General features: G+C 50.6%; 2 protein-coding genes across 5 annotated transcripts in view; one reads left to right on the top strand and one right to left on the bottom strand.

Annotated features, from left to right (window-relative positions):
- The window catches only part of NAPB (NSF attachment protein beta), a 33,273-nt gene extending 19,983 nt beyond the window's left edge, over positions 1–13,290 (top strand). For all 3 annotated transcript variants that reach the window (XM_068987304.1, XM_068987305.1, XM_068987303.1), the window contains 8 exons: positions 1,668–1,714; positions 1,806–1,883; positions 6,593–6,648; positions 7,018–7,102; positions 10,571–10,675; positions 11,349–11,417; positions 11,731–11,781; positions 12,670–13,290. In XM_068987304.1, the coding sequence (XP_068843405.1) occupies positions 1,668–1,714; positions 1,806–1,883; positions 6,593–6,648; positions 7,018–7,102; positions 10,571–10,675; positions 11,349–11,417; positions 11,731–11,781; positions 12,670–12,780 (602 nt within the window). In that variant the 3' untranslated portion in view covers positions 12,781–13,290. The remainder of the gene's footprint in view (positions 1–1,667; positions 1,715–1,805; positions 1,884–6,592; positions 6,649–7,017; positions 7,103–10,570; positions 10,676–11,348; positions 11,418–11,730; positions 11,782–12,669) is intronic.
- A 3,771-nt stretch (positions 13,291–17,061) lies between these two features.
- Positions 17,062–24,318, bottom strand: GZF1 (GDNF inducible zinc finger protein 1). Of its 2 annotated transcripts, none has more exons than XM_068987146.1 (5): positions 22,620–24,318; positions 21,462–21,556; positions 19,866–20,033; positions 19,208–19,376; positions 17,062–18,903 (listed from the first exon to the last, which is right to left on the bottom strand). In XM_068987146.1, exons 1-5 carry the CDS (start codon positions 24,041–24,043, stop codon positions 18,666–18,668), a joined length of 2,094 nt encoding a protein of 697 aa, XP_068843247.1. In that variant the 5' UTR covers positions 24,044–24,318; the 3' UTR covers positions 17,062–18,665. The 2 variants fall into 2 exon arrangements, with proteins under 2 accessions (XP_068843247.1, XP_068843246.1); XM_068987145.1 differs by having other exon boundaries at positions 17,062–18,960; positions 19,219–19,376.
- Between the last annotated feature and the right edge of the window lie 1,424 nt (positions 24,319–25,742).

Below are 25,742 nucleotides of genomic sequence, written 5' to 3'. Positions count from 1 at the left end.
GAGGGAGACGCACTCCCCGACTGTGGAGATTTGAAGATTTTTAACCCTGATCATCTGAAGTTTCTGTGGAAACTGTTAAATTTATCCTGTTGTCAATACCGTCTTCTTAAACACCATCTATGCTGCATTGTGGACAGTTTTTTGGAAATTAACTTTATCTAAGTCTTCTAATGTTAATTTCATGAATGTGTACCTTGCCCACTAAGGGAAACAAAGGTTCGTTCCCTTACTTCTGAATAGTTTATGTCGAGATGCAGTGAACAGGAGGTCGTAAAATCCAATAATTACGAACAGTTTATACACACAGCATTCATCTGACTTTTTTAGTATGTGTGCTGCCAAAGCAAGTACTATCTGACTGTTTTAAAAAGCATTTTTCCAAGTGTGGGTTTTGAGGAAAGAATGATCTTGGGTATTTGAAGTGGTGAAGTTTTTCAGATGTCCTTTGTTTTTGAGTTGGAGAAGCGTACACTCTGCAGTTGAAGGCCTGACCTCGCTCCACACATGCCCTGTGGTTGTGGGATCGCCCTCCTGTTTCAGCAGCCCATTTTAACACAGAAATCCCGAGTTTCCTGACAATCTCACACTGAAACAAGGGCTGTGGTATAAGGATTAGCCGTAGCTTATTTCCAAAGGGGAAAACTGGGCACAGCCCACGTGCACAGTAGAGTCCTTGCACATCAGCATTTAGTGCCACGCCCACGTGGTGCAGGCACCCAAGCCCTGACGTTCGGGACGCCCTGTGACCTGGGACGTCTGCACGGCAACTGAAGGACCACTGGGAGCCGAAATCTCAGATTCACAAAAAGCGTGTGCTCATGGAAATGCGTCCAGAAAACAGAGGAAAAGGGCATCAGATTCCTAGCTGGGGGATTGAGTGGGATTTTGTGGGTAGCTCTTCAATTTTCCTGTATTTTTAAAGGCACAACTATCCATATTTCTTACACAGGTTAGGGGGAAATCGCTTTCATTGTCACTAATCTATTTACTTTCCTGATTCTTCCACTGGGTCTTTTTGCTTTGCTGCCTCTCCAGAGCAGAAGCGGTGCCCTGGGCGCTGCCAGCTGTGTGCCCGTGTTGTAAATGTCTCTGCCCTGTGAGGTGGGCGCTCATTGGCCCTGTGTGCCCGAGTTGTAAATGCCTCTGCTCTGTGAGGTTCACTGTTCTGGGAAATCGGTGTTATTCATGAGCTGTCTCTTTTATTAGACTTTTTCTTCCTGTTGATATTTGTTAGTACACCAAAAGTTAGGACCTGTACAAAAGGTAATTGTCTTCCAAAATCACTGCATACACATGATATCAGTGAGGAAGGAGCTGCCCTCAGGTTTTAGTGGATAGATGGACGGGTGTTGATGCTGGCTTTGGCTCCATTGTCCTGTCTTCTTGATGCAGACTTCCCCGTGAGGTCCTCAGGGTCAGAGTAGGCTTCCCTGAGCCAGCCTCCCCTCCCCACCCTGCCCTCCTCTCTGATGCTGCAGCTGCTGTGTACTGGCTCGTGGAGGGGCCGGGCATGTGCAGACGCGTGTTTGCTTCTTACCAACCACCCTGCCTCCCATTCGCCTCAGCGGGGCCCCCTTAGCGGTCTAGAAGCCCCCAGGAAGACAGGCTTAGCAAACCCTCTGACTGAATGGATTTTTCATTGTTTCCCTTGAATGCCTTCGCTTCAGAGGCTATCAACTGCTTAAATGCAGCCATCGACATTTACACAGACATGGTAAGACCTGCCTTGCTTGAGCGGCTGTGGGGTGGAGCCCTCGAGACGGCTCACAGTTAACCGGGGTGTGACCACTCTGTTTCCTCCCCAGGGAAGGTTCACGATTGCGGCCAAGCACCACATCACCATCGCAGAGATCTACGAAACAGAGCTGGTGGACATTGAGAAGGTGCGCAGATGGGGGGAGCTGGTGGGCGGGGACCCCAGGCGCCCCTGCGGTGGGGATGCGAGGGCAGAGGGAAGCACGCGCAGGTGAGGTCCCCTGGGGACCTCGGGTGGTGGCAGGAAGGAAACCCCTTGCCAGGGCCCCAGGCTGCCTTTGCTCAGATTTGGGACAGCATTTATGTAAAACCGAGCACTGTGGGCAGCAGGCACGCCTCAGGGAGGAATGGCTGGTTCTGTTGGTGGTGGATGCTGAGCTCAGAGATCACCTTCATCCCATGCCTGCTTCCGCCCTGGACTGTTGTCACCCTCCTCGCTTCCTGTCTCACCTCTCCCTTGGCCAGTGGGGCATGGTGCTGCCTGGTGCTCTCACCCCTGCCCGTGGCTGCTTCCTCCCCTTCTCGGGGGGCTGGGCTCTCATCCCCTCCCTGCCCTCGCTCCAGCGGTCCTCGGCGCTCACACAGCTTCACGGCCTGCAGTGCTCTGTGTCTGGCAGCAGCCCGTCCGCGTCAGCAGTGGGTCACGTGGTCCCTCCACTACTCACAGCCTCGGGCCCCCACCCCCCTCCCCCAGCACCTCTCCCCTGTTCCTCGTGTGGTGGCCACCTGACCTGTCCGGAGCCTCTCGTGTGTCAGGTGTCTTTCTGCCTCAGGGCCTGTGGCTCCTGTTCCCTCTGCTCTGAGCTCTTCTACCACACGCCAGTTCTACAGAGCTTTGCCTGTTTGTTACTGTGATAGGAACTGTCCCAGTGGCCTCATGAAAACTGGGACCTCCGCCCTCTCCAGGACACACCCATCGCCCCCCACTGCAGTGGGTGCCCCACACTGGCCCGAGCCTGCCTCTGGTATAACAGTGTGTCTGAGACCCTGGCTCTGCTGAGTGAGCCGAGGGTGCCTTCCCCACCAGAGCAGATGGGATCCCCGGTGGGGTGGCCCCTCTGGACTGCCGTGGGACGGGCGGCTTCCCACCCTGACTTCACAGGGATGCCCCTGGTGGTCAGGGGGCCCAGAACTCACTGGCTTGTGTCATGGACGGTCTCTGGGCCATCCCTGTCTGCTGTGCCCTGCTCTTCTGAGGCCACCCTCAGACCTTGACCACATCAGGGCTGTGTGCCGTGTCTCCTGGGGAGGTTTTCGCTGACCCAGGAGCAGGTGGTGAACTCCGGCCCTGAGCCCGTCTTTGCGACTCTGAGTCTGCAGAGTTGATGGCAGAGCAGGGGTAGCGGGGCTGAGATGCTTGTCTGGTCAGGGTGTCTGGAGCAGGCTTGGTCTTTACTGAGTCTGAGCTGTCCTGAGAAGGGTGAGTGCTGATGGGCAGAGTGTCCGGCCAGCCGAGGCTGCTGTGTCCTCTCCTGACCTCAGCGTTCAGTTTTCGGTCTGAAGGGCGAGTTCTCGGGCAGCCTCTTCACCACATGCGTCTCTGTGAGATTCAGGTTGGCTAAAATGATCTGTGGTGAATTCCTGGTTTTCTTTTTGTTAAACGGTGTTGACAGTTTGTCGCGGGAGTTTCTGCAGCCCGTCACGTCTCTCCCAGTGCTGCTGCTGTTCTGCCGGTTGCTCACGGGCCCTGACGGGGTGGGGGGTGTCAGGGTCAGGGGTGTCAACAGTGTGGGGTGAAGGCACGTGGAGCAGCTCACCTCTCCTTTGGGCTCCTGTATCTAGAAAACATTCTTGTCCTCACCTCCCTGGTGGGACTCTCCGGATTGGGTTGGTGGCACATGACATTTGTTTGAAAAATCAGTTACACTAAGGCACCTTGTGTCTGATTCATTTCATGAGTGAGTTTCTTCCCTGTTAATGTGGCCACAGTGTGTCCCTGGTTCACTCGGATTTTAGCCGGCGAACAGGGACATGTGAAGTTCCGTAAACTTACTTCCCCTTTGACTTCAAGTAAAACATTAGTGTGGTAACAGTCTGTGATCATCAGTGGCCCAGAGGAGCCCTGGTTCAGGTCCCTGGAGGACGGGGTTTGCTCTTGGCTGTGTTAGCATAGAGTAGGTGTCTGTAGGGTAGGGTGGGCTTCTCAGGGTGTAGGGTCTAGAAGAATGATCCATCTGAAGGCTGTTTTGCCTACACAGTGGGCTCTAGAGCTTGGCTCTCAGCCACTGTGTTGTCTGTAAGGCCCTGGTGGGGACTGCAGTCCTGGAGCCCCGTCTCTGCCTTCAGGGCCCAGTGCTCTCCAGCATGCTGTGGCTTATCAGGCTCCCCAGGGAGGAGTATAGTGATCGCTTTATCCAAATTAGACGGTAATAGTTTTGTCTGGATTCATTGTTACATACGCTGTGTGTTCTTGATAGTTGATATTTATTATCATCCTTGAGGGCTTCTCAGGTGGTACTAGTGGTAAAGAATCCTGCCAATGCAGGAGACGCAAGAGATGCAGGTTCAATCCCTGAGTCGGGAAGATCCCCTGGAGAAGGGCATGGCAACCCATTCCAGTATTCTTGCCTGGGGAATTCCATGGACTGAAGTGCTTGGTGGGCTACAGTCGATGGGGTTGCAAAGAGTCAGACATGGCTGAAGCCACTGAACACACAGGCACATCCTCCAGAACAGCAGTCCCATTGTTCCAGGCCAGCCCCGCTCCTCAGATTTTAGGTGGTGAGAGCAGAAAGGTGAGTAGTTTGCTCCCTCCTTGGAGAGCGGGCACACAGCCTGGTTCCCTGCACGGTGACTTGGTCTGTTTTCCCATACTTATCCCATCATTACAGTGGGAAGGAGTGCCAAGTACTTTAGAGGATGCAGACAATTCAGAGACAATGTTTGACTAGTTAGAAATTCACGGAAAACCTGGTGGTATTGTGAGCAGGATGCCTGTGCAGTACAGCTGCCTTTGTCTGCTCAGCACCTGTTTGCTGAGCACTGACTGTGACGGGCACTGCACTGGGTCTTCACCCTCGGCGTTCACAGGGTGGTGAGGAGGGAAGTCCCTGGCAGTGTGTGTGCCATGGCTCTGCCCCTGCTCCAAAGGAGTCGATGCCAGGTGCTTCTTTCAGGTATATGTTTTTTATGGCTGTTTTTAAATATGCTGTTTCATAAAGAACTTTTCTTATTGAAACTTCCTGTCATTATTCTTATCTTAGCACAGTAGCCCATTATATTAAATCACTTAAATTGTTCCCAGTTTTTCTCCTATTATCAGTTATACTCAGAAAACTTGTATGGGAGTGTGTTAGTAAGGGAGGGCTGCATGGCTGACCCGTAGACCCCACGTGTCATGACTCCACACAGAAGTGTCTGCTTCACAAATGGGCTCCAGTGCCCTGCAGTCCAGTAGAGGCTGACGTGGCTCCAGAGGTGGCTCTGCTCCCTGGTCATTCCGCCCACGCCCGCGGGAGAGGGCCCAAGGCCCTGCAGTCTTGGGGGGTTCCCAGTGACCCCACCCTGAGGGCTCTTCTGATGGGGTTCCCCTGCATCCCCACAGCCCCCTCTCAGATCCTCGGGGCTGCCCTGCAGACACTGAGCTGCTGGCCTGAGTCCATGTCAGGCCTTGCCTCCTCGCCACTCCTTGGGTGAACTGGATGTTTAAGGCAGGAGTGTGCACATCTACTGCCTGTTTTACGCCCACAAACTAAGGACAGTCCTTACATTTTGTGATCACTGGTGGGAAGAATATTGCATGGCACATAAAGTGTGTGTCCGCAGTCAGGTCTCCAGGCACGGCCCTGCCCGTTCACGCCTGTGTCCTTGGTGGCGGCCTCTGTGCTGCTGTGGGAGAGCCACGGGCAACGGATGGAATGGCTCACGAAGCCATTGTGTGTGTCATGAGGCCTGCTACAGACCCGCTTGGCCCACCTCTACCGAAAACGCCATCTGACTTCTCTTGCCAGTTGGGGTATAGAAGATGTTGGCCTTTTCAATCTTATGAGGTTCTGTCCTCGTATAATTGCCTACAAACTAGCTGATCTTTCCAGAGTTCTCTCTTACGAAGCCTTGCTGAAAACCAGGCGCTGTTGTCTGTCTCTTCCCTTAGAATTCCTGCTCCAGCAGCACGGGTTCTGCTTGGAGTCATTGGGTGCTTTATTTCACTGTGTCTTATGCCACAGCATGACCAGGGCTTTTAGCTCTCCAGACTGCAGCCTGTTTCCTCTCCACCTGACAGTTCACAGCACCCCCATCTAGATGGAAGGCAACACCCTGATTCTACAGGATCCCTAGGTCTCGTAGGAATGTCTGTGCTGCTGCAGCAAGCCGTAGAGCTGAGTGGAATAGCTCAACTCTGTCACCACTTAGGGTTTGGCAGTGGTGGGGACACCACTTGGGAACCGGGCTGACAGAAAGGCTGCCATCTTCAGCTTATGGCTTCCAGCGTCACTAGACGTGGTCACTGCCTTCAGCTCATAGGAAGGGGACAGGCCTGGAGAAGGCTGCAGAGTCAACTGTATGGACCATGCCTGGAGGTGGGCCACAGCATGTCTGTTGACATCCCCTTGGAGAGGAGGGGTCATGTGGCTGCCCCTGACTGTCACAGACCTGGGGAAATGGGGTGGTGGGCATTTGTCTGGGTGGAGGGTCAGGAAGAAGAGAGTCTGGTGGATGGCAAGCCACCTGCCACCAGGTTTCTGGAAGCACATGCTTTCTTGTGTTCCCAAAATAAAGCAAGCCGGATTATGAAAGTTGTGCTGTTGAAAAGGGTTTTTATAGGAAAAAAATACCTGTGCAAATGTAAATGCAACTCTTCAAACAAGTAGTTTGAATAAAACATGTGTGTTTTCAGGCTATCGCCCATTACGAACAATCAGCCGATTATTACAAGGGGGAGGAATCCAACAGGCAAGTATTGTTTTTCTTACAATTTTGTGATATGTGATGAAGGGTTCTGATAGTTTTGTGATGTGTGAGGAAAGTTTCTGATAGATTTATGACATGTGATGAAAGGGTCTGATAGATTTGTGTCATGTGATGAAAGGTTCTGATTTGTGATGTTTGATGAAAGGTTCTGACAGTTGTGTGACATGTGATGAAAGGGTCTGACAGTTTTGTGATGTGTGATGAAAGGTTCTGATAGTTTTGTGATGTGTGATGAAAGGCAAACCTCCGCTTTTTCTCTGGGGTCTCTTGCACTGGACCTGGTGAAGGTGCGTTGAGGTGTCTTGTCATTTTTCTCTGGGACTGTCACCCTGCCCTGGTTCTTGGTTTCAGCTCGGCTAACAAATGTTTGCTGAAAGTGGCTGCATACGCCGCCCAGTTGGAGCAGTACCAGAAGGCCATCGAGATCTTCGAGCAGGTGAGGCTGCTGTCTGCGCAGCTTTGAGCAGAAGGCCTGCTAGAGTTCACGTGCTAGTATTTTGTTCAGGATTTTGCATCATGTATTCATACGGGCTGTTGATCTTTAATTTTCTCTTGTGATGTCTTTGGTAGCAAGGTAATACTGGCCTCACAATGAGTTAGAAAGAGTTCTCTCCTCTTCTATTTTTTAGAAGAGTTTATAGAGGATTGGTGTCAATTCTTTAGATATTTGGTAGAATTCAGTGGTTTTCTGTACTGTTTTTCTATTTCCATCGATTCCTTCTGCTACCTTGATTTCTGTCCTCTACTTTCTTTGGGTTTATTTTGCTCTTCTCTTGTAGGGCGTTGATGGTGGAAGCTTAACTTGCGGATTTCCCTCTTTGCTGTGTGGGCATTTTTAGCGCCATCGGTTTCCCTCGAAGTGCTGCTTTGTCTGTCACGGTTCTGGGACATTGTCTTATCTCTATTTATTTTTATGATAGCAATAAATTATTGATTTCCCTGGGTTTTTTAATAAGTGTTTCGTTTAGTTTCCAAGTGTTTGGAGATGTCCCTGTTATCTTTGTTTTTGGTTTCTAGTTTGATCCTGTTGTGGCTGGAAAGTGCAGTCTGTGTGGTTTCAGTCCTTGTAAGTTTGTTTTATGTTCTGTGGTGCTGCTGTTGCTGGGTGACGTGTTCTACAAATGTTGGTAAGCTGCTCGTGGTTGATGGTGTTGGGTTCCTCTGTATACTTGCCGATTTTCTGTTTCTGTTGTTAAGAGTGGAGTGCTGCAGTCTCTGTCACTGTGGATTTGTCTAGCTTGCATTTCCGTCAGTCTTTGCTTCATGCTATTCTGCAGCTCTGTTTGTCGCATGCTTATTTAGGGTTGCTGTGTCTTGCTGCATTGGCCCTTTTATCACATAATGCCCCCTTCTATCTCTGGTAATTCTCTTTGCTCTGAAGTCTTTGATACTAAATATAGCCTCTCCTGCTTTCTTTTGATTAATGTGTATATGACATATCTTTATGCATTCTTTTTTCTTTCACTCTGCCTATGTTGTTACAGTTGAAGTGAGTTTGTTGTAGACAGCATAGAGTTAGGTCTTGTTTTTAAGTCTACTCTGCCAGTTTCTTTTAATTGGTGTATTTAGACCATTCACATTTAATGTAATTATTGACATATTACAATTGAAGTCAGCCATTTTATTTTTTTTTGTTTTCTGTTTATCTGTTTTTTGTTTTGCTGTTTCTTTTTTCCTGTCTTAGAGGGGGTTGCTTGATTATCTAAAGTATTTTTGAGTATCTCTCTCTAAATAGCCTTTGTAGTGTTTTGCATTTACATACTGTATCACAGGGTAATGATGTCATTTTTTTCAGTTCCAATGAAATACAGAAATCTTATTTACTTTCTGTTCCTTTATCCCCCCTCATTCAATATATAATTGTCTTTAGTATTTCCTCTACACACTTTTAGAAACACATCAGTCACTATTACAATTTTTACCTCAGTCACCCAATTTAATTTACAAAACTGAAGAGGGGAGGAAAGGCCCATCGTATTTTCCCATACCTTGCTTACTGTGTTCTTTCTTCTTGATGTTTCAGGATCTCTTCCCGCATTTTACTCTACTTGAGGGCGACGTTTGCCATTCTTTTAGGGGAGGTCTGGTTGTGACACATTCTTCTGGTGTCTCTTCGCCTGTGAATGCTTTGATTTCCCCTTCATTCCTGAAGCTGGGTATACAGTTTTCTCTGGGCATACAATTCTGGGTTGACAGCTCTTTTTCAGCACGTAAGAAATGTGCCCTTATGGCTGGCTTAGTTTCTGATGAGAGGTTTACTGTCATCCAGGCTGTTTTCCCTGTAGGTGTGGTGGCGTTTCTCTCTGTCACTTTCAAAATGTTTTCCTTTGTCTTCAATTTTCAGAAGTTTGTATGGCTTAGCAAGGGTGTTTTTGTTCTGATTTTGTTTGGAGTCACTAAACTCCTGGAATCTGTAGGTTTATGTTTCTTGGCAAATTTAGGAAATTTTCAGCTACTATATTTTCAAGTGATTTTTAGCCACTCCCTTCTCTCCCCTCTGGGACTCAGACGGCCCAGATGCCAGGCCTTGCTTCATCGTCACACACATCCCAGTGCTCTGCTCCTCTTTCATCAGTCTGTCTTCCCTCCACTGCTCAGACCGAGTAGTTTCTAATGTTCCGCCGTCAGTTCTCGGAGTCCTCCCTCTCTTCCATGGGTTCTGCTGTTGAACCCATCCATTTTTTATGTCAGGTATTATGTATTTCAGTTCTGAAGTTTCTGCTCATTTCTTCTTTGTATCTTTTAGGGCTTTTTGCTGAGAATTTTTTTTCTTTCTTCACTGATGCTTCGGTTTTCCCTCTGGTCCCAAACACTTTTGTAATGGCCAGTGGAAACATTTTAGGAGGATTCCTTTAACATCTGTTAGATAATTCTAACATCTCTTCTATGTGAGAACTATTGTTTATTAGTTACCCTTTTTTTCATTCAACCTGAGTTGTTCCCTTTTCTTGGTATTGCAAGTCAGTTTTACTTGAAAACTGGGTATTTTCACGTTTTGTTATAGGACAGGGTCTTGTTTAAACTTCCTCTCTCAGCTGGTCTTCTTTGACACTGAAAAGGTATGACTTGTTCCTGCCAGGTGGAGGTGTAGGACCAGGCTCTCCACCCGGCCTCCTGGTTCTTAGCAGGTGATGGTAAAGCCAGGTGCGCTGGCAGGCGAGGACACCTCATTCCCTCTAGGAGAAATGGTGCAAACCCCACATGGGTTTCAAAGGCCTCTGTGGTGGGGCCGCAGGCTGGCTTCTAGTTGGCTCCCTTGGCAGGAGAGTTGAGCTCTCTGGCCAGTCCCAGGAGGACAGGCGTCCCATCTCTCTCTGGCGTTTGCTGCTGTGGGTGGGGTGGGCCAGAGCAGGTGTCATCTGAGCCTTCCCTGTCTTGTGCACTGCTCCTGTCCTGGTCCTCTGGCTGGAGAAAGCAGACGTCCGTCTGTTCCCTCACTCTTATTTTTTTTCTTTGCCGCACTCACTGGCATTTATGGGTTGTTGGCTTTTTCTGTTCCAAGTCAGGGGTTTATGCAAGAAAAAGCAGGCAACTCCCTGCCGTTTGCCCTGTGCCCCATGCTGGTCTGCTCTTCGCTCTACGTTTTAGTCTCCTGATATTAATTTTCTATAAAAGGATCAAGGCTTTAGTTGTACTTAGCGGGAGGGACAGAAGACAGCGAATCTGTTCCATCCTCCTGGAAATGGAATTCTGAGTCGCTTTTAACAGGTTCAGCACTTTATGTCTCAAATACTGTTTCCTGTCTAGTAACATTTCTGGTACATGACTTTGGGTTAAAAGAATGGATTTCATAGCTTCTCTAACATAAGACGCAGAGAGAGCACTTGCTAAAGAGCAGGTGAGGGTCAGCGTGCTTTTTGTAGGAGAGCCAACCTTTTCACTCTGATCCCACTTTCTTGCCTAGATTGGGGCCAACACCATGGATAACCCTCTGTTGAAGTACAGTGCAAAGGATTACTTCTTTAAAGCTGCCCTCTGCCACTTCATAGTGGATGAGCTGAACGCCAAGGTGAGGCGCCCTGAGGCACAGCTTCTGATGTGCTTCATTCATCCTGAATGCGGGTGCTCACCCGTCGTCTAGAGCAAAACTGCGCTGTATCCATGAAAAACAAGACAGGGATGAATCCCTGACTCCATCCTGGCTGTCCTGCGGCCACTGGAATCCCAGCTGTCAAGGCTCTTAAGTTAAAGCAACCCAGGGGCCACACCTCGTTCAGTAGTTTGGTTTAAAGAAATCAGGGGGCTGAGGGGAGACAGGAAAAGTAGAATTATGTCTTTTTTAAAACTCAGAAGTGGAGTTGGAGTGAGAATTGCGAGAAGTGAAAAGCAGAGTGAAGGCTGGAGGCAGAGGCGAGGACAGGGTTGGGGTTTGGGCCCTGGCGTCTGGGCACAGCATCCGTCCAGTGCACGAGAGCAGACGCCTGCCCTGGGAGGTTTGACGATGACATCTGTCTCGTGTGGTCTTCTCCACAGCAGCCTCTTTCAGAAAAACTGGTTTAGAAGTTTATTTTTAACTGAAATTGAAATTAAAAATAAGTAGATTTGATCAGTACAGGTTGCTTTTGATGTTGAGTGTAACAGTTAAACAGGATGTAAATAAATTCTGTTGATGTTAATAGAACGTCAAAGCTTCATTTTCTGGTTCAGTGACTCAGATGTTAACAAGTCGTTTTCTTCCTCAGCTTGCTCTTGAGAAATATGAGGAAATGTTTCCAGCATTCACTGACTCTAGAGAATGCAAATTACTGAAAGTGAGTAAGTGGGATTGGAATCTAGCAACATTTTAACCCTGTGAAGCCGTGAGTCCTGCTCTCGCACGCTAGGCCTCAGGTGCCATTAGGGTCGGGTGCACACCATGCTCTGAATTGGGCGGATCAGAAATGTTAGCACAAGCCTGGATCCCTGACCTGGGTGCCTCTTGTATTTGAAAACTTCCCCATTTTTGTAAGGCATTTGGCAGCATCAGTTAGTGTAGTAAGAAGGCTGTTTCTCTGTTTAAAGTATTCACTCATAGATGGAACTTTTTAGCCAACCAAGATAATTTTTCTGTATTTATATTCCCAGAAACTTCTAGAAGCTCATGAAGAACAGAACAGTGAAGCTTACACAGAAGCAGTAAGTTCCCCTTTGGGATTTAGTGTGTTCTCTGAAAGTTTACATTGTAGATACAACTTCTCTTTTTCATTGTATAAATGTTAAACATCTATTTGGACATTATTGTGCTATATCTGTGTTGTTTTCCAAAAGAAATGTTTTTAGATTCCACCAGCCTTCAAAATTAAGACGGTCTATGAGCTCTGCTGACTGTAGCTGCAAGGCAAATATATATCACATACAGTTATGATTTATTTGGGTATTTTCTATGGAAAATAATCTGATCCATAAATAAGTGTGAAGTAATGTCAGTTAAATCAGTTAAATTTAAAACATAAAAATAAAGCAGTGAGCGTTTGTTATATTCTTGGCATAAAATGGAAAAAATTTTTTTTACATTCACCAATTTCCTGTTTTCCCATATTTTTCCATCTTACGTTTAGAATCAAAGTGAATTTCTTAGTGCCCTTCAGTAATTCATTCAACCTGGCTTTGAAGCCATGGTGGGAGGGCGAGTTTCCCCCTTTAACTTTTGCTACAAAACCGTTTTCACCCTGTGAAAGTCCATTCTTTAATGACTCATGGAAATGAGTTGAAGGAATTTTTCCTTTTGGTCTCTCTCTGCAACTATGTTTTGTGTTCATTGGAGACTGGAGCCACATTAATTTTCCACATCCCTTTGTCCTTATACGAAGTCTTAATGTCCTTTGTCATGTTAAACATGCTCTTTGTCCAGTTACAAAGGCTGCTGTGGATTTTTGCCACAGCATGTTAGCATAAGAGCAATGTAAAAAGCTCTTAATGAAGAAAGTTGTAAACTAGAATGAATGATTTTAGAGTTAGTATGGTGTAATTCTGTGTTTGACTGTGTTTCTGTGGACCATTTTCTGCTTCTCTTCCCTTCACCAGGTGAAGGAGTTTGACTCCATCTCCCGCCTGGACCAGTGGCTCACCACCATGCTGCTGCGCATCAAGAAATCCATCCAGGGGGACGGGGAGGGGGACGGAGACCTCAAGTGAGGCACAGTGTCCCTGCGGCATGCCGCCGAGTCCTTGTTCATTTTGCGTTAGGGCCAGTGGTCATTGTGGGATGCCCATTCAACGGCTTCATTTCGTTGCACATGAGCCTGACGATGTGTGTGTGTGTGTGTTTAAGCCGCCGCGTGTGTCACCGTGCTGTGGGCGGGTGGGCTGCTCTTATGCGTATTGTGAGTGTGTGACGGGCTGCCTCCTGCTTGTCAGAGTCCCCAGTTTTCCAAGAACTGCTCCAGAATCTTCCTCCTTGGTATTTCAGTATGTGCAGAGCTTGTGTTTCATTTGCCACGTTTTTATGTCCCTTTCCCTGGACTTGGTACCCAACCCAGTTGTTGTAATAGATGCTTTGCATGTTCTCTGTGAACCTGCACCTTGGTGGATTCTCTAAACGTGTTTGTTTAGTGTAGGATGGTGGTTCGGAATGCATTTATGGCTTTCCTCATTAGAATTATTTATCCTTTTTGTTATCTCGTGATTCTTTTGATGGTGCCAGTGACCCGTTTCCCTGCTCTTGTCTATTGTTCTGTAGCTGATGTGCACGTGGGAATTCAGGTCAGCCAGGCCTGCTGGCTGCTTGCACTGGGGATGAGGGAGCTTCCTGACACAGCCTGCTCGTGTGTGTGGCCGTGTGGAGGTGAACCTGAGCTCATAAGTGCTCTGTGTGTGAGATCTAGGAGAGACAGGTGTCTTCCTTTCCTGGAGGGAGTGTCCACTTCTAGTTGGGGCAGGACCCTTGCTTCACCTTCACAGAAAGGTGTTTGAACTGGCATATCCCTTTCCTTTCATGTTCACACACTTTCCCACTTTGAGAGGGCACCCCGTGTGCCCCCTTGTGTACATCCTCACCAGAGCCGGGAGGTTATCTCAGTCGAAGCTTGTATGTTATTCATTTTCATTTTTAATTGTCTGTTATTCATTTCATCTGTTAATTGGACACGGTGGGCTTGGTGGGCTGAGTACAGTACAGTTTACTGCACCGTCAGGAAAGAGCCCCAGTGAGCTTCTGAGGGGACCTGTCCTTAGCTGATGGATTGTTTTATCTGGTGTATTTGAATTCTATCCTATTGTTTTGACTTATATATGTGTGCTATTGACCTATGAACTTAATCCCTGCCCTTGTTGTTACGTGCTAATAACCTTGTGCTTTAGACGTGCTCTTGTTTCCTGAATCTCTTCTAAGTGATTTGTTTGATGTGCATTTATTGCTAGGTAATGGCAGTGTTGACAGATAAATGGGATTTCCTATGTCCTGTCAGATGTTAACTGGTATTTGAAAGGTGTTGAATTTTTGGATGGCCACCAACTGGGATTCAAAGGTGCTGTTGGGCAGAAATAGAGAGTGGGTCCAGGTTGAGGGCTGAGCTGGGAGGAAGGTTTGGGGATGGGGAACAAGTCCGACTAGGAGGGAGGAGAAAGTGGCAGAAAGGAGGCTGAGAAGGACCAGCGGAGGCCTGATCGTGGAGCAGCCCTGTGGGCAGCTGTGAGGATTCGGTGGCTGTAGTTGTGGAGTCATCTATGCGGCCTGGGCTGGTGGAGAGGAGGGGCAGTGGTGGCTCTATCCCAGCCCACAGGGCAGTCGCAGTGGACCAGGAGACATGGAGTACTCTGACCTTGGACCCTGGTATCCAGTGAGGATTCCTTCTTTCCTTCAAAGGTCTGGGATCCTTAAAAGAAAGCTGGCTGTTGGTTATGGTCCATTTTGGAACAGAGCCTGCTTGGTACTTCTTCAGTTTCTATCAGAACCTTTTAAGAAAAAAACACTTAGAGAAGTGGGGTTTTGTTGCTCTACGTGATTCAGTGCCCAGCCTGTCAGAAGCACACGGGTGAGATGAGCGTGTGTCTGCCGGCTGCAGGCCTGCCTACCCAGGGGTCAGTAACCCTCCCTGCCAGTCATGCACTTTTGTCGCTGGTCTGGAAAGTTTGCTTCCACTTGTTAAGGAAACTTGTGGTCTGACCATGTAAAGGAAAAACTGAATGACGTTTGTTTATTAGCTTTTTATCCTGATCCCCTGACAGACCCGTCTGAAGATCTGTGGTTTTGAGAAATACTGTTGGCACGATTTTCAGTCCCTGGGATGGGAAGATCCTCTGGAGAAAGGACAGCCACCTACTGCAGTATTCTGGCCTGGAGAATCCTATGGACTGTATCGTCCACGGGGTCGAAGGGTTGGGACACGCCTGAGCCACTCTCACTTTTATCACATCAGAGTTGGTATGTTGAACACTAGGACCAGTGCCTGAGTTAAGATGCTTTTGTTTTTAATATTTCACATGAAAAAGTAAAAAATAATTGTAATGGCTAGAACAGACCACTAGAACATAAAAGTGAGAAGAAAAATGTCCCAGGAACAACTCCAGGCTTCCTCCCTAGAAACATTCCGTCAGAGTGGGCAGTGCTGTGACTCATAGTGGTGACTTCCAGCATTTATAAATCGTTATTTATGAACAAAATATAATGACTATGTTACAGTCTTCATATTTTAGCAAGTCATGTTTAGTTCATTGTTTAGAGTTAAAATTTCTTATGGGAAAGCTTTGCTTTTTGTGGCAACGTTTTTCTAGCTTGTGTGAACTTCTTTTTTACTGAATGATTTGGAAGCAGTGTCCTTGCACAGCCGTGACCGCGTGTGACAGTGCCCCTGTAACCACAGCGTGTGCGTTTCTTGTTTCCTCTTGACACCATGTGTTTCAGATGCCCAGAGTCAACCCCCAGGGCTTCTGCGGGGGGCCTGGGTCTCTCTTCCCTGGGGCTGTCGGGGAGGGTGTATTATGAAAACTCACCCTGGATGATAAATCCACCTTCACAGAGTCTGTGTATTTTGTGTGAACCTGTACAGTAAATAAAGTCCCAGTTATGAGCAGCGTGGTGTGTCTTTCCTGGCTGGTTTGCACAGGTCAGGGCTGGCTTTTCATTCTGGAAGGTGTCCCCGGGCAGTGGGCATGGCTGTCTGGGCTCTGTGAAGACCCATCCTGTCTGTTGGTGCCACTGCTGGTCTGCCGAGGGCTCTGCAGTCTCCGCATTCCCATCCTTGCTGCTGCCAGGTCAGGGAGCTCCGACAAGGTTCAGGGAGGGGCGACACCTTGGTGGCAGAGGCCAGCATTCGGTCTGTCTTGGCGGAGCCACGTTGACGTGGTGCTCAGTGCCTCAGTCAGGTCCCTCCAAGATCATTTGAGGCAAACTCACAATGAATAGACTAACATGTGGTCCCATGTAGCTCTGCCCCGTCGTTGATCCTTAAGGTAAGTTTCTCATTCAGATGCCTCTCTTAGAATCTTTGTTTCCTAACAGAAGCCCTTGTGGTGGGTTTGGCCAGCCTCGGGGAGGGTCCCATAGCCCCTTGCCGGTGGAGGGAAGTGGGCAGTTGCTAGGCATCAGCTGGGTCTGACTGATGTGCCACCTGGCCCTGTGCGTGTACCCTCCTGCCTGCCTTGGTGCTTGTGGACAAATCGCCTTTCACCTTAAGCAACAGGAACACCATCAAGTTAAGGGGACAGGCACTCTTTTGGTCTCAAAAAATGTCCTTGCTGTGGCAAGGCACGTGACATGCCAGTTAGAGTTTAAATTATAACTCACACTCACATTGGTCAGTTTAGGTGACTGTCTTCAGTAAAACCACATATCTGTGAAGGTCATCTTTAAGAAAGGTCTTTCCTTACGACCTGGCCAAATTTATTTTCAAAGTCTGCACAACAAATTTTGGGTAAAAGCAGAGGCAGGGGAGCTCTGGAGTTTGGGCTGACTGCATCCTCCACACGAAGGCTAGAAGGTGCAAAATGGCCCCCTTGGGTAGCATGTCCAGAAGGTCTGGGGCTGACACTGACCTGGCAACACAGCACCCACATGGGGAGAAACGGACATGTCCCCAGATCCCTGAGATGCGCCTTCAGCAGTTTAGGAAGCAGCCCTCCCCTCCCTTCTGCTCCCCAGAAGCAGACAGACAAGTGACTGTAGACAGAGGAGGCTTTGTGGAGCAGACTCACCACGGCTGTGACGAGGCCGGGCCTGTGCACAGGGCCGGGCCGGTCACATCTCAGAACAAGTGCAGCAGACAGTTGGCGAGACTCCAAGGACCAGAAAATGCAAATACCTGTTTCAATCAGGAATCTGATTTCTACAGAACATGAATTCTAATCATGAAAATAAACAGCCTTGCAAAACTATTTTTACAAAACAAACATTTATTAACACATAAAACTTTTGTAGAGTCTCTAAAACAAATTCAAGACAAAAATTAATTCCAGTAGGTAACAAAATAATCTATTATTTAAATTCCTTCTTGTTAAGATGACTTTATCCCATAAAACAGTTCATCAGCGGGCAGGTTCGTTCTGTTGAGAGAAAACATGTGTGAAAATAACTTCTGTTGTGTAAATACAAGAGGGTGTTGCTGTCACAGCAGGAGACGCGTGGGACTCAGTACCCCAGGAGCAGGCGTTTGGCCTGTTAGCCCCCGGGGCACCGTCAGCGTTTCATGGGGAAGAAAGCATCTTGGGTCTTCCTCTGGCGTTTCGTGCATCTGTGTGTCCATCTTGGACTTAAACATACAGTACCTTTCTCTTAGAAAATGAGTGTTTTCACAGCAAGTTTAATAAATTAAAATTTAAGAAAAAGAGCGACTAGTGACAGAGGAATTCTTTGCTTTTGATCTGGGTCACCTGTGAGTCAAAGCACTGTGCACACGGTGAACCGCCCTTGCCAGTGGGTCAAGAACCAGGCTGGGGCAGGATGCAAATGCCACTTAGGCAAGAGTGGCCAGCGTGAGACAGGCACATTTAAGACAAGGCTGGCCATTCCGTGGTCCACTGTTAAGGCTAATCAGAGAGGAAGGAGCGTGTGGAGGCGCTTGGTCCCTGCTGCCCGATCTGCTCATGCTCCCAGGGGAACGTGTGTCAGTGACTTGCCTGTGTCAGGCTCCTCACGCATTAATGAAAAACACTGGGTTTCTGAAAATCACAGAAATGAAGTCAAAAAAGTCTAGCAAAACTACCAATACTCTTGTGTTCTTAGATTTGCCACAACCACTGCATTGCTGCTTATGGATAAAATAACTACACTATGTTTCAAGTGTTCTCAGCCCCTGGCTTTTTTCACACCTCTTTGCGAAAACTACTCCACTGTTTTCTGCTAGTCTTTGGTAGGACAGCTTTTACCTAATTGGGTTTTTAGGAAGGAAACCTGATGGCCACATTTCACTTCAAGTCATTTTAATGACCAACTTCCTAGTTGCATGTGTGCTATGAGCAGCTACCTGGCAAGTGTTCAGTTTAGTGCCTACAAGCAGGGCGGGGGCCAAGTGCTGTCGTTCATCTCTTCAGCCCAGAGCATCTCTGATGGGCTTCAGTTTGACAGAAAAGAAACAGCTGAAAATAAATATGTGGTCCCAGTTTTCTTTCACCTTGGTAGAAAAATAGCTTTGAAGTATCAGAAACAAACTTAAACAAAGCCTAAGGCAGCAAGCCGGTACACAGCTCCAGGAGCAGGGTTGGCGCTCTGCCCCATGACTAAGCTGAGCAGTAACCGCGGCCTTGTGAGTGTCAGGGTTGCTGGGCATCAGGGCGCTGCCACCAGAGGTCAGTGAGGCGACACTTAACTGCCTTGTTTGCTGATGAAGTGTGGCTGAGGTCATGCGGGTCAGGATTTCTAAGGGAAAGCTTGAGAAGTGACTTGATAGCGACGTGCAAGTAGCAGTTCAGAAAACTGTGGAAGCCATCCTTGCCTGCTTCTTGGCCTGCAGTTCTTGGCCCCTGACGAAAGCTCACATCCAGCCCTCCTGTGCAAGTGCAGGCTGGAAACCTCCAGGCAGGTGACCCCGCTCCAGTCCACGTGGGTCATAGAGCAGAGCTATGTGGGCCTGGCTCTGTCTGTGGTGTCAGCTCACTAAGCTCACTGATGGCAGTGGCCAGCAGCGTGTCCTGGGACCCCACAGGGCCGTCGGACTTGCAGGCTGGGTCTGCGGGGCTGTCCTCATGCATGGCAGGCATGCTGCCTTGGACGGTGGCCAGGTTGTGAAAATGGCCATTTTCTGCAAAAGACAGCAATTTATCGGAGAGTTTGGATGGCGCGTACTCATCATCAGGCTGCTCAGTCTTGTGGCCGTCGCCGTTCTTCGGAGAGCCGTCCACGATGACCAGGAAGGACTTCCACGGAGTCGTCTTATCATGGATCTGCGGAGCAAGCGCACAACAGCGGTCACCCATGTGTCCCTGCCCAGGGTCTACAGACCTCTGGTTCACAGCCACTTGTCACTGGGCCTAACAGCCTTCTCCACCCATCAGACCCGTCTTCACCGCGGTCCCCGTCAGAATGGACTCGACCAGCACTAGGACCCCTCCCGGACGGAGGGCCCCAAGGCAGGAGGACGGGCACTCCGCCATCCAGGGCCGCGCAGCTGGAAGCAGCACCCCGGGGCCAGCCTGGCTCACCGAGGTGTGCCGCCGCAACGTGGACTTGTCGGTGAATGCCCGCCCGCACGCGTTGCACATGAACGGCTTCTCCCCTGTGTGGATCCGGTGGTGGCGCTGGAGGGCGTTGAGCTGCGTGAACTGCTTGCCGCACTGGTCACAGCAGTATGGCCGCTCCCCTGAGGGGAAGGGATGGAGGGAGGGGGAAGGGAGGGGAAGGAGCTGCCTATTGCTCTGTGGCGGCACAGTGGCACCCCCTGCCCCCCCCCCTCCCCGCCACAGCAGGGCCACAGGAGCACACGTGCCCCCCCAACCCCCGCCCCGGCCACAAGGGGCCCCGGGGGCCGTGGCCTCACCCACAGCTGGTGCAGTGGCTGTGGGCAGCTCACCTACTTTCTGGTCACATCTGACCATGCACACGTGTGGTGTCCCAAAAAAACATGCACACCGTCACCCCTAGTTCTAATCTGAAGGTTTGAAAACGTTCACATGTCCACATCTGTGTACACATGTTCAGACCTTCCCAGTTTGTCAGAGAAACTAGAAACTCAGGAAATGCTATTAAGGCATATAATGTAAAGTTAAAATTCCAAATAATTTTTCAATAAAACCTTCAGGATGTTTTCTTGCACACTGACCTCCCATCTCTGGCGACACTCCAGCCATACCTGTGTGGACTTTGATATGCTGGTAAAGTGAATTCCGCTGAGCAAAAGTCCTGAAACAAACTTCACATTTAAAGGGTTTGGACCCAGTATGGATCCTATTGTGATGTTTTAAATACTCCTTGGAAGCAAAACTCTTGCCACACGTTTCACACATGAAAGGCCTCTCACCTACACAGAGAGAGGAAACAGGGAGTTAGATGTGACACAGGCGGAAGGACCAGGTCCACCCTCTGAAGTGCCCCGACAGGCTGCGGGCTACCCTCTCTTGTGAAAACTACTCAGAAACATCTACTCAGGTACAGTGCTTAGCTACCCAAAGTTGGTGGAATTGCCCACTGGAAATCCCCAGAAAGATTCCAGTAGATTAGGGTGAAAGAGCACGTCCAGCCAGCTCACATTTTGGAAATGCAGTCATTCCCAAACAAGAACAGTCTGCTGGAAAAGTTGGACTTTTCCACAGGGCTGCGGTGGGTCTCTAGCAGAAGCCCTTCCGGAAGGGAGCGGAGTCTGTGGTGAACACACGTGGCTGTCCTGGAGCAGCGACCACCCACCTGGGCAGGTGAGAACCAGGAGGGCATCCACCCTCCACGCTGTGCAGTCTGCACCCCAGACTCCTCTGTTAGGTTTGCCCTGATTTCTCAAATGCCAAAACTGGCTTCAATAAAATCTGAACATATTAGCAAGTCCATCAAATGACCAGTTCTAACTGAATGCTTCAGTGTGACCTGACTCCCTCCTCCACTCTGATCAGACACCACTTCTGCTTTTTCAGTCTAGAAGTTCACATCATTAAGTGGCTCATCTGTCTCACCATCTGAACTTGAGGCTCACAGGACAGAGCAGAGAAGTAAACACTTTTAAATGCAGGCAGGAAAAAACTGGGCTTGTGTGATAAGCACAATACCCAACAGCTGGACTCTCCGGGGCTCTGACCCCAGGAGCACTGCACAGAAATCAGAATGGACAGCTTAAACGTTCTCCCTTGCATGATGAAATTATACCACAAAACTTCTGACAACCCCAAAATTCCACCACTTCAACACCTCATAACTCTTCAGTCTGCAGGTTTTCAGGAAAGCTGGGATTCACTGTATGCTTCATTGTGAATCTCAAGTTGACAACCAAGCACAGGCATTTTTCATAATTATTCAGAGACCTCAGGCCGGAAGGCTTGGTCCTGGGTGGGACGGGGTGGATTTACCCGATTACTGAACCACTTTCTCGGGGCTGGACGGCCCATTTGTTCCTGATGCTGAGTTATTAGAAACAGCAAGAATGGAGATGACCGCATATGGCTTTCCCCACATTCTGAGCAGTTTCTTTGAGAAAGATTCTTGGAAAGGGAACTTGGGGCTGAAACACCAGGCTACCTCTGGATGCCTCGGACACAGGACCAGCAGTACACAAAGGTCATGGCCATGGGCACATGGTACTGGAGGCAGTGGGCATATTTTATTCACTTACTTGTGCTCACTTACTAGATGAGGAAGCAAATCCTGGCTTTAACCTGAACCCCAGGCAGACAGCAACATCTAAACTAATAAACTGCAGTTTCCCTCCTACAGGAAAGATATTCAATCACAGCAGCATATTTACCTGTGTGACACCTTTTATGATAAATCAGCATGTGGTTCTGAGTGAATCTTGCACCACATTCATCACACACAAAAGGTTTTTCCCCCGTGTGAATTCTGAAACCATAAAAGAGTAATTCAGATTGTGTTCCAAAGCTCACTCTGCATCACCAAGCTCCTCCCTCACCTGCAGAAACCCTTTGCTCCACAAGCCCAAATGTGAAGGAATTAAAGGTAGTGAGGCCCAGGACTCTCAGCCCCAAGTCAGTCTCTGCCTGAGGCAAGACTGCCAAGTCCTGCCGGACACAGAGGCCCCCAAATAGGCCGTGTGGTTAGTGGTGCCCCACATGCAGGCAGAGGCTGAACCTCCACAGATTAAGACACTCAACAGCACCACATGGTATTTATAAAACTGCCTCATTAAGAACAGTCACCTAGACTGACAAAGAACCATGTGGTCAAAACCGTTACTGTCCTTTACTGTTAACACATGAAGCCAGCTGGTCCCCAGGGCACACATGTCAGCCCTGCATGTCGGGGCAAGAACGGAGTGACCATCACCACGTTTCCTGAGCCCTTCCTGAGCCAGGCTGGGGCAGGAAAAGGACAATGAACACACACCTACCACCCCCAGACTGGCCCAGGGTGAGGGCAGATCTCGGGGAGAGTGGAAAACTGCTTTGTCTGAATTTCAAGTATAAGTACTGAGCATCAGAAGGGAATTTATTTAAAAACTGAATGTCACCTACCTGTACTTCAGAATCAATACATGGAATCCCTAACTGTCCTAACCCTGGAGCTTATCAGACTGACAGGTGGCAGGCACTCTCCACACCCAGAGAAGTGTCCCTCCGCTTAAGTCTCCAGGGAGACCGTGCCACCGGACTGGTCTCAGGCCGGGGTCTCAAAGTAAGGCGGTCTGGGGTCTCTGGCCCGACTGAGCAGGGGTGATGGGGGGCTGTAAGGGGTGGAGAGGGGCCCCTGAGCCTGAACGGGAGGCTGGGGTCCCCATCAGCCCAGGCCCCACCCAGAGGGCGCCATCCCCGCATCTCTGTCCCCAGGGAGAACCCAGACAATGGAAGCAGCCCCCGACTTCGAGAAGGAGCAACGGAACAGTGACCCCTCCAGGGAGAGGGGACCACACCAGCTGACCACGCCTCCACGCCCACCCCAGGCCTACCTCAGGTGGGTCTTGAGGGCTGAGGGCTGCGAGAAGGTGGCCGGGCACTCGGAGCAGCCGTAGGGCTTGTGGCCGGTGTGCGTGCGCTCATGCAGCCGCAGCGCCGTCTTGGAGCTCAGGCCCTTGCCGCACTGCTGGCACTGGTGCCGCTCGCCGCCGCCCTCGTGCACCTGCACCACGTGCCGCTTCACGTCCTTCTTCCTCTTGAACTTCTTGCCGCACAGCTCGCATGGGAAGTGGCGCTCGCTGCTGTGAACGTGCCGCTGGTGGCCCTTCAGGTTGCAGCGGTTGGCAAAGGTCTGGCCGCAGGTGTCGCAGCGGTGCACCACCTCGGTGGCCACGCCATGGTGGAGCCGCACATGCTTCAGGAAGCTCTTCTCGTACAAGAAGGCCTTCTCACAGCGCGTACACTGGAAGTTGCTCCTCCGCCGACCCGGGCCCTCTTCTCCCTCCTCCTCCTCGTCCCCCTCCTCACCTCGCCCCACTTTGGGCGGCACGGTCTCCGCCCCTGCCCCAGCCTCGCTGTCCTCCTCATCCTTCGTGATTGCTTCTTTCTCGGTTTCCAGGGCTTCTGGGCTGGGCTCCCGGGGGCCCCCGCAGCCCTCCATGTCCTGCTCAGCACTCTTCTGCTGCTCCCGGAGTCGGCGCGTGTACTTCTTTTTAGGGATTTCCACGAACACCTTCCTCCCGGCCAGCCGCCCACTGGCCCTTCTGAGCTTGGGGTAGGGGGGCTTAGCCACCTCTTTCCTCTTGTCTGGCTTCTCCCTGGACTTCCTCGGGGTCAGATCTGGCAACAGGCCATTGCTGATTCTCTCTGCTGGGGGATCCAAAGAACTGGCAACCCCATTGGCCAGAGGGCCATCAGGGGCCACCCCTGCCCAGGCCTCAGGGGCGAGAGCAGCTGTAACCTGGGTGCCGCTGCTCCCTTCTGCCTCCTGAGACTCTGAGAAATTCTGCAACTCCAGAAGTACTGACTCTAACATCTGCTTCTTCAGCTGAAAACAAGTTTCAGATAAGTCCAAACACTTCAGCTTTTCCGCCATTTCCAGCATGCGCTGTACCCGGTCTTCCTCGACCTGTACCTTGGCTGTGTAGACAAACTCAAGAAAGGAAGCAAAGTCGGCTACCTGCACTTCGTCTAAGTAGACGTTAGTCCTGGCACCATCCACAGTCTTCTCGTTAAGGAACACTTCCTTAAAAAACTTGCTGGTGGCTGCCAGCACTGCCTTGTGGGCCATGAATTCCTCCCGGACGCCCTGGTATTCCACGCTGACGGTCACATCACACAGGTGACCCAGCAGGCGGAGCTGGTGCATCTCATGCAGGAGGTTGATTGGGGAGGACTTGGATTCTAGCAGGACCGCACCACTCTCCATGTTTTTCTTCCCAGAAACACCTTTGAACACAAACCAAGAATTATTCATGCACAGCAACCTTCGAAGCAGAAGGAATAAGAACTGTGAGGATTATATATCAGTTCTTTAGAGGATATAAACTGATTAACGACCTAAAAAATCTAACTTTTCTCCTGTACACTTTGAAGTCACACATCACATCTTAGCATTTTTTCTGAAGTCCCAGTGTACCTCCAGAGACATTTGTATGAAAAAAGACTAAGGCTGCCCTAAAGATATTATTAATGAAGTATGTTAAAGCAACAATTTGCTTCTCGAGGTGATTCTGTTATTTGCCTGCAGACCCAGACCCCGTAAACAGAATTTAAAGCAACAATAAATAAGCTGTGCTGCGTTGATAACTCACTCCAGTATTCTCGCCTGGGAAATCCCATGGACTGGGTAGCCTGGCCGGCTAGAGTCCCCGGGGTGGCAAGAGTCGGACACACGACTTAGCGACCAAAACACAAACGCTTTGATCTGGAAACCAGATAAAATACATGGCCACCACGGTTAGGAAAGCAAACCCTGTCTGACTTTGGAAACAACCGATTGAAGAAAATATCTACTTTCTACGAAGAAAACTTCCTGGAAAGTAGCGGACAATCCACGGCATCTCCACCCCCGGACGCCCGTCCTACTGCACTGGGGCGATCGGGGGCACAGCGCTGGGGTACAGCTGCGCTACCTGGAGCAGGGCCCTCAGTCCCTCCGGCCACAGCGGCTCCTGGGCTGGAGGCTGGACAGGCCGCCGTTGGGGTGGCAGCCACGCCGGCCGCCCGGCAACCCCGGGGCAGCCTTCGCGGGGGCGCCCCCTGACACGGTCACGGAGCCGCCGCGTCTGACTTGCGCCTCCCCCAGAGCACACCGCCTTCCAGTCGGGCCCGTCCTCCCAGACCCGGCCTCCGTCCCCCCGGTGCGGTCGGGTCCCTAGGTCGGCCTCACCGGTCCCGGTCCAGCCCCTCAGCGCCCTCTGGACGCAGGGGCCGTGGCCGCCTCTCCCCTAGCCCGCCGCCCGCTGAACCGACCCCGACTCCTCGGCGGCTTCCCAGTCCGCGGGTGGCCACTGAGCGCGAGGCGGGGGCCAGGCCTGCCGCCCACCGCCCCGCTGGCCGCGTACCCGCCACCTCGCCGCCGCCTCAGACACGCTTCCGAGGACTAGGCCTGGGAACGGACAGACGAACAGACAGGCGGCCCGACGGACGGGGGGCGGGGCACGGGGGGTGGGGGGGTGGGGGGTGGGGGGGTGGGGTCTGCGAGGGCTACACCGATTGGCCGCGTCGGGCTCGGTCCCGCCCCCAGCTGGTAGAGGGGAGGGCCTGCGCAAGCACTGGAGGCGGCGGAAGCCGTTCGGAAAAGTTACGTGATCCGACGCACGCTGCCGCCGCACGCCCTGCCGGCTGCGCAGGATTGCGTCACCCGCCGCGAAGTAGGGTCTGCGCCTGCGCATAACACTGTGCCGGCGGCTCTGAGCTTCTCGCGACGCGGTAGTGGGGCGGAGGCAGGGCCGAGAAAGTCACATGCCCCGTGGGGGAGACCCGCGCCTCACGTGCAGGTCCCTCCTCCGGGGCCCCAGCCGGGTGGGCGGACAGTAGGAGGGCGGGGCACCAGATGGGGCGGAGCGTCTGGTGGGTGGGGTCATATGGGCGGGGCGGTGGGAGGGGGCCAGGAGGGGCGTGGCGCAGGAATGGGGCGGGGCGGTGGGGAGGGGCTTGGCACTTGGAGGGGG

The sequence above is a fragment of the Capricornis sumatraensis genome, chromosome 15 (genome assembly GCF_032405125.1).
Source record: "Capricornis sumatraensis isolate serow.1 chromosome 15, serow.2, whole genome shotgun sequence".
Classification (NCBI taxonomy): Eukaryota; Metazoa; Chordata; class Mammalia; order Artiodactyla; family Bovidae; genus Capricornis; species Capricornis sumatraensis.
The sequence above is the reverse complement of the archived record's forward strand: the minus strand, read 5'-3'. Positions and strand labels throughout refer to the sequence as shown.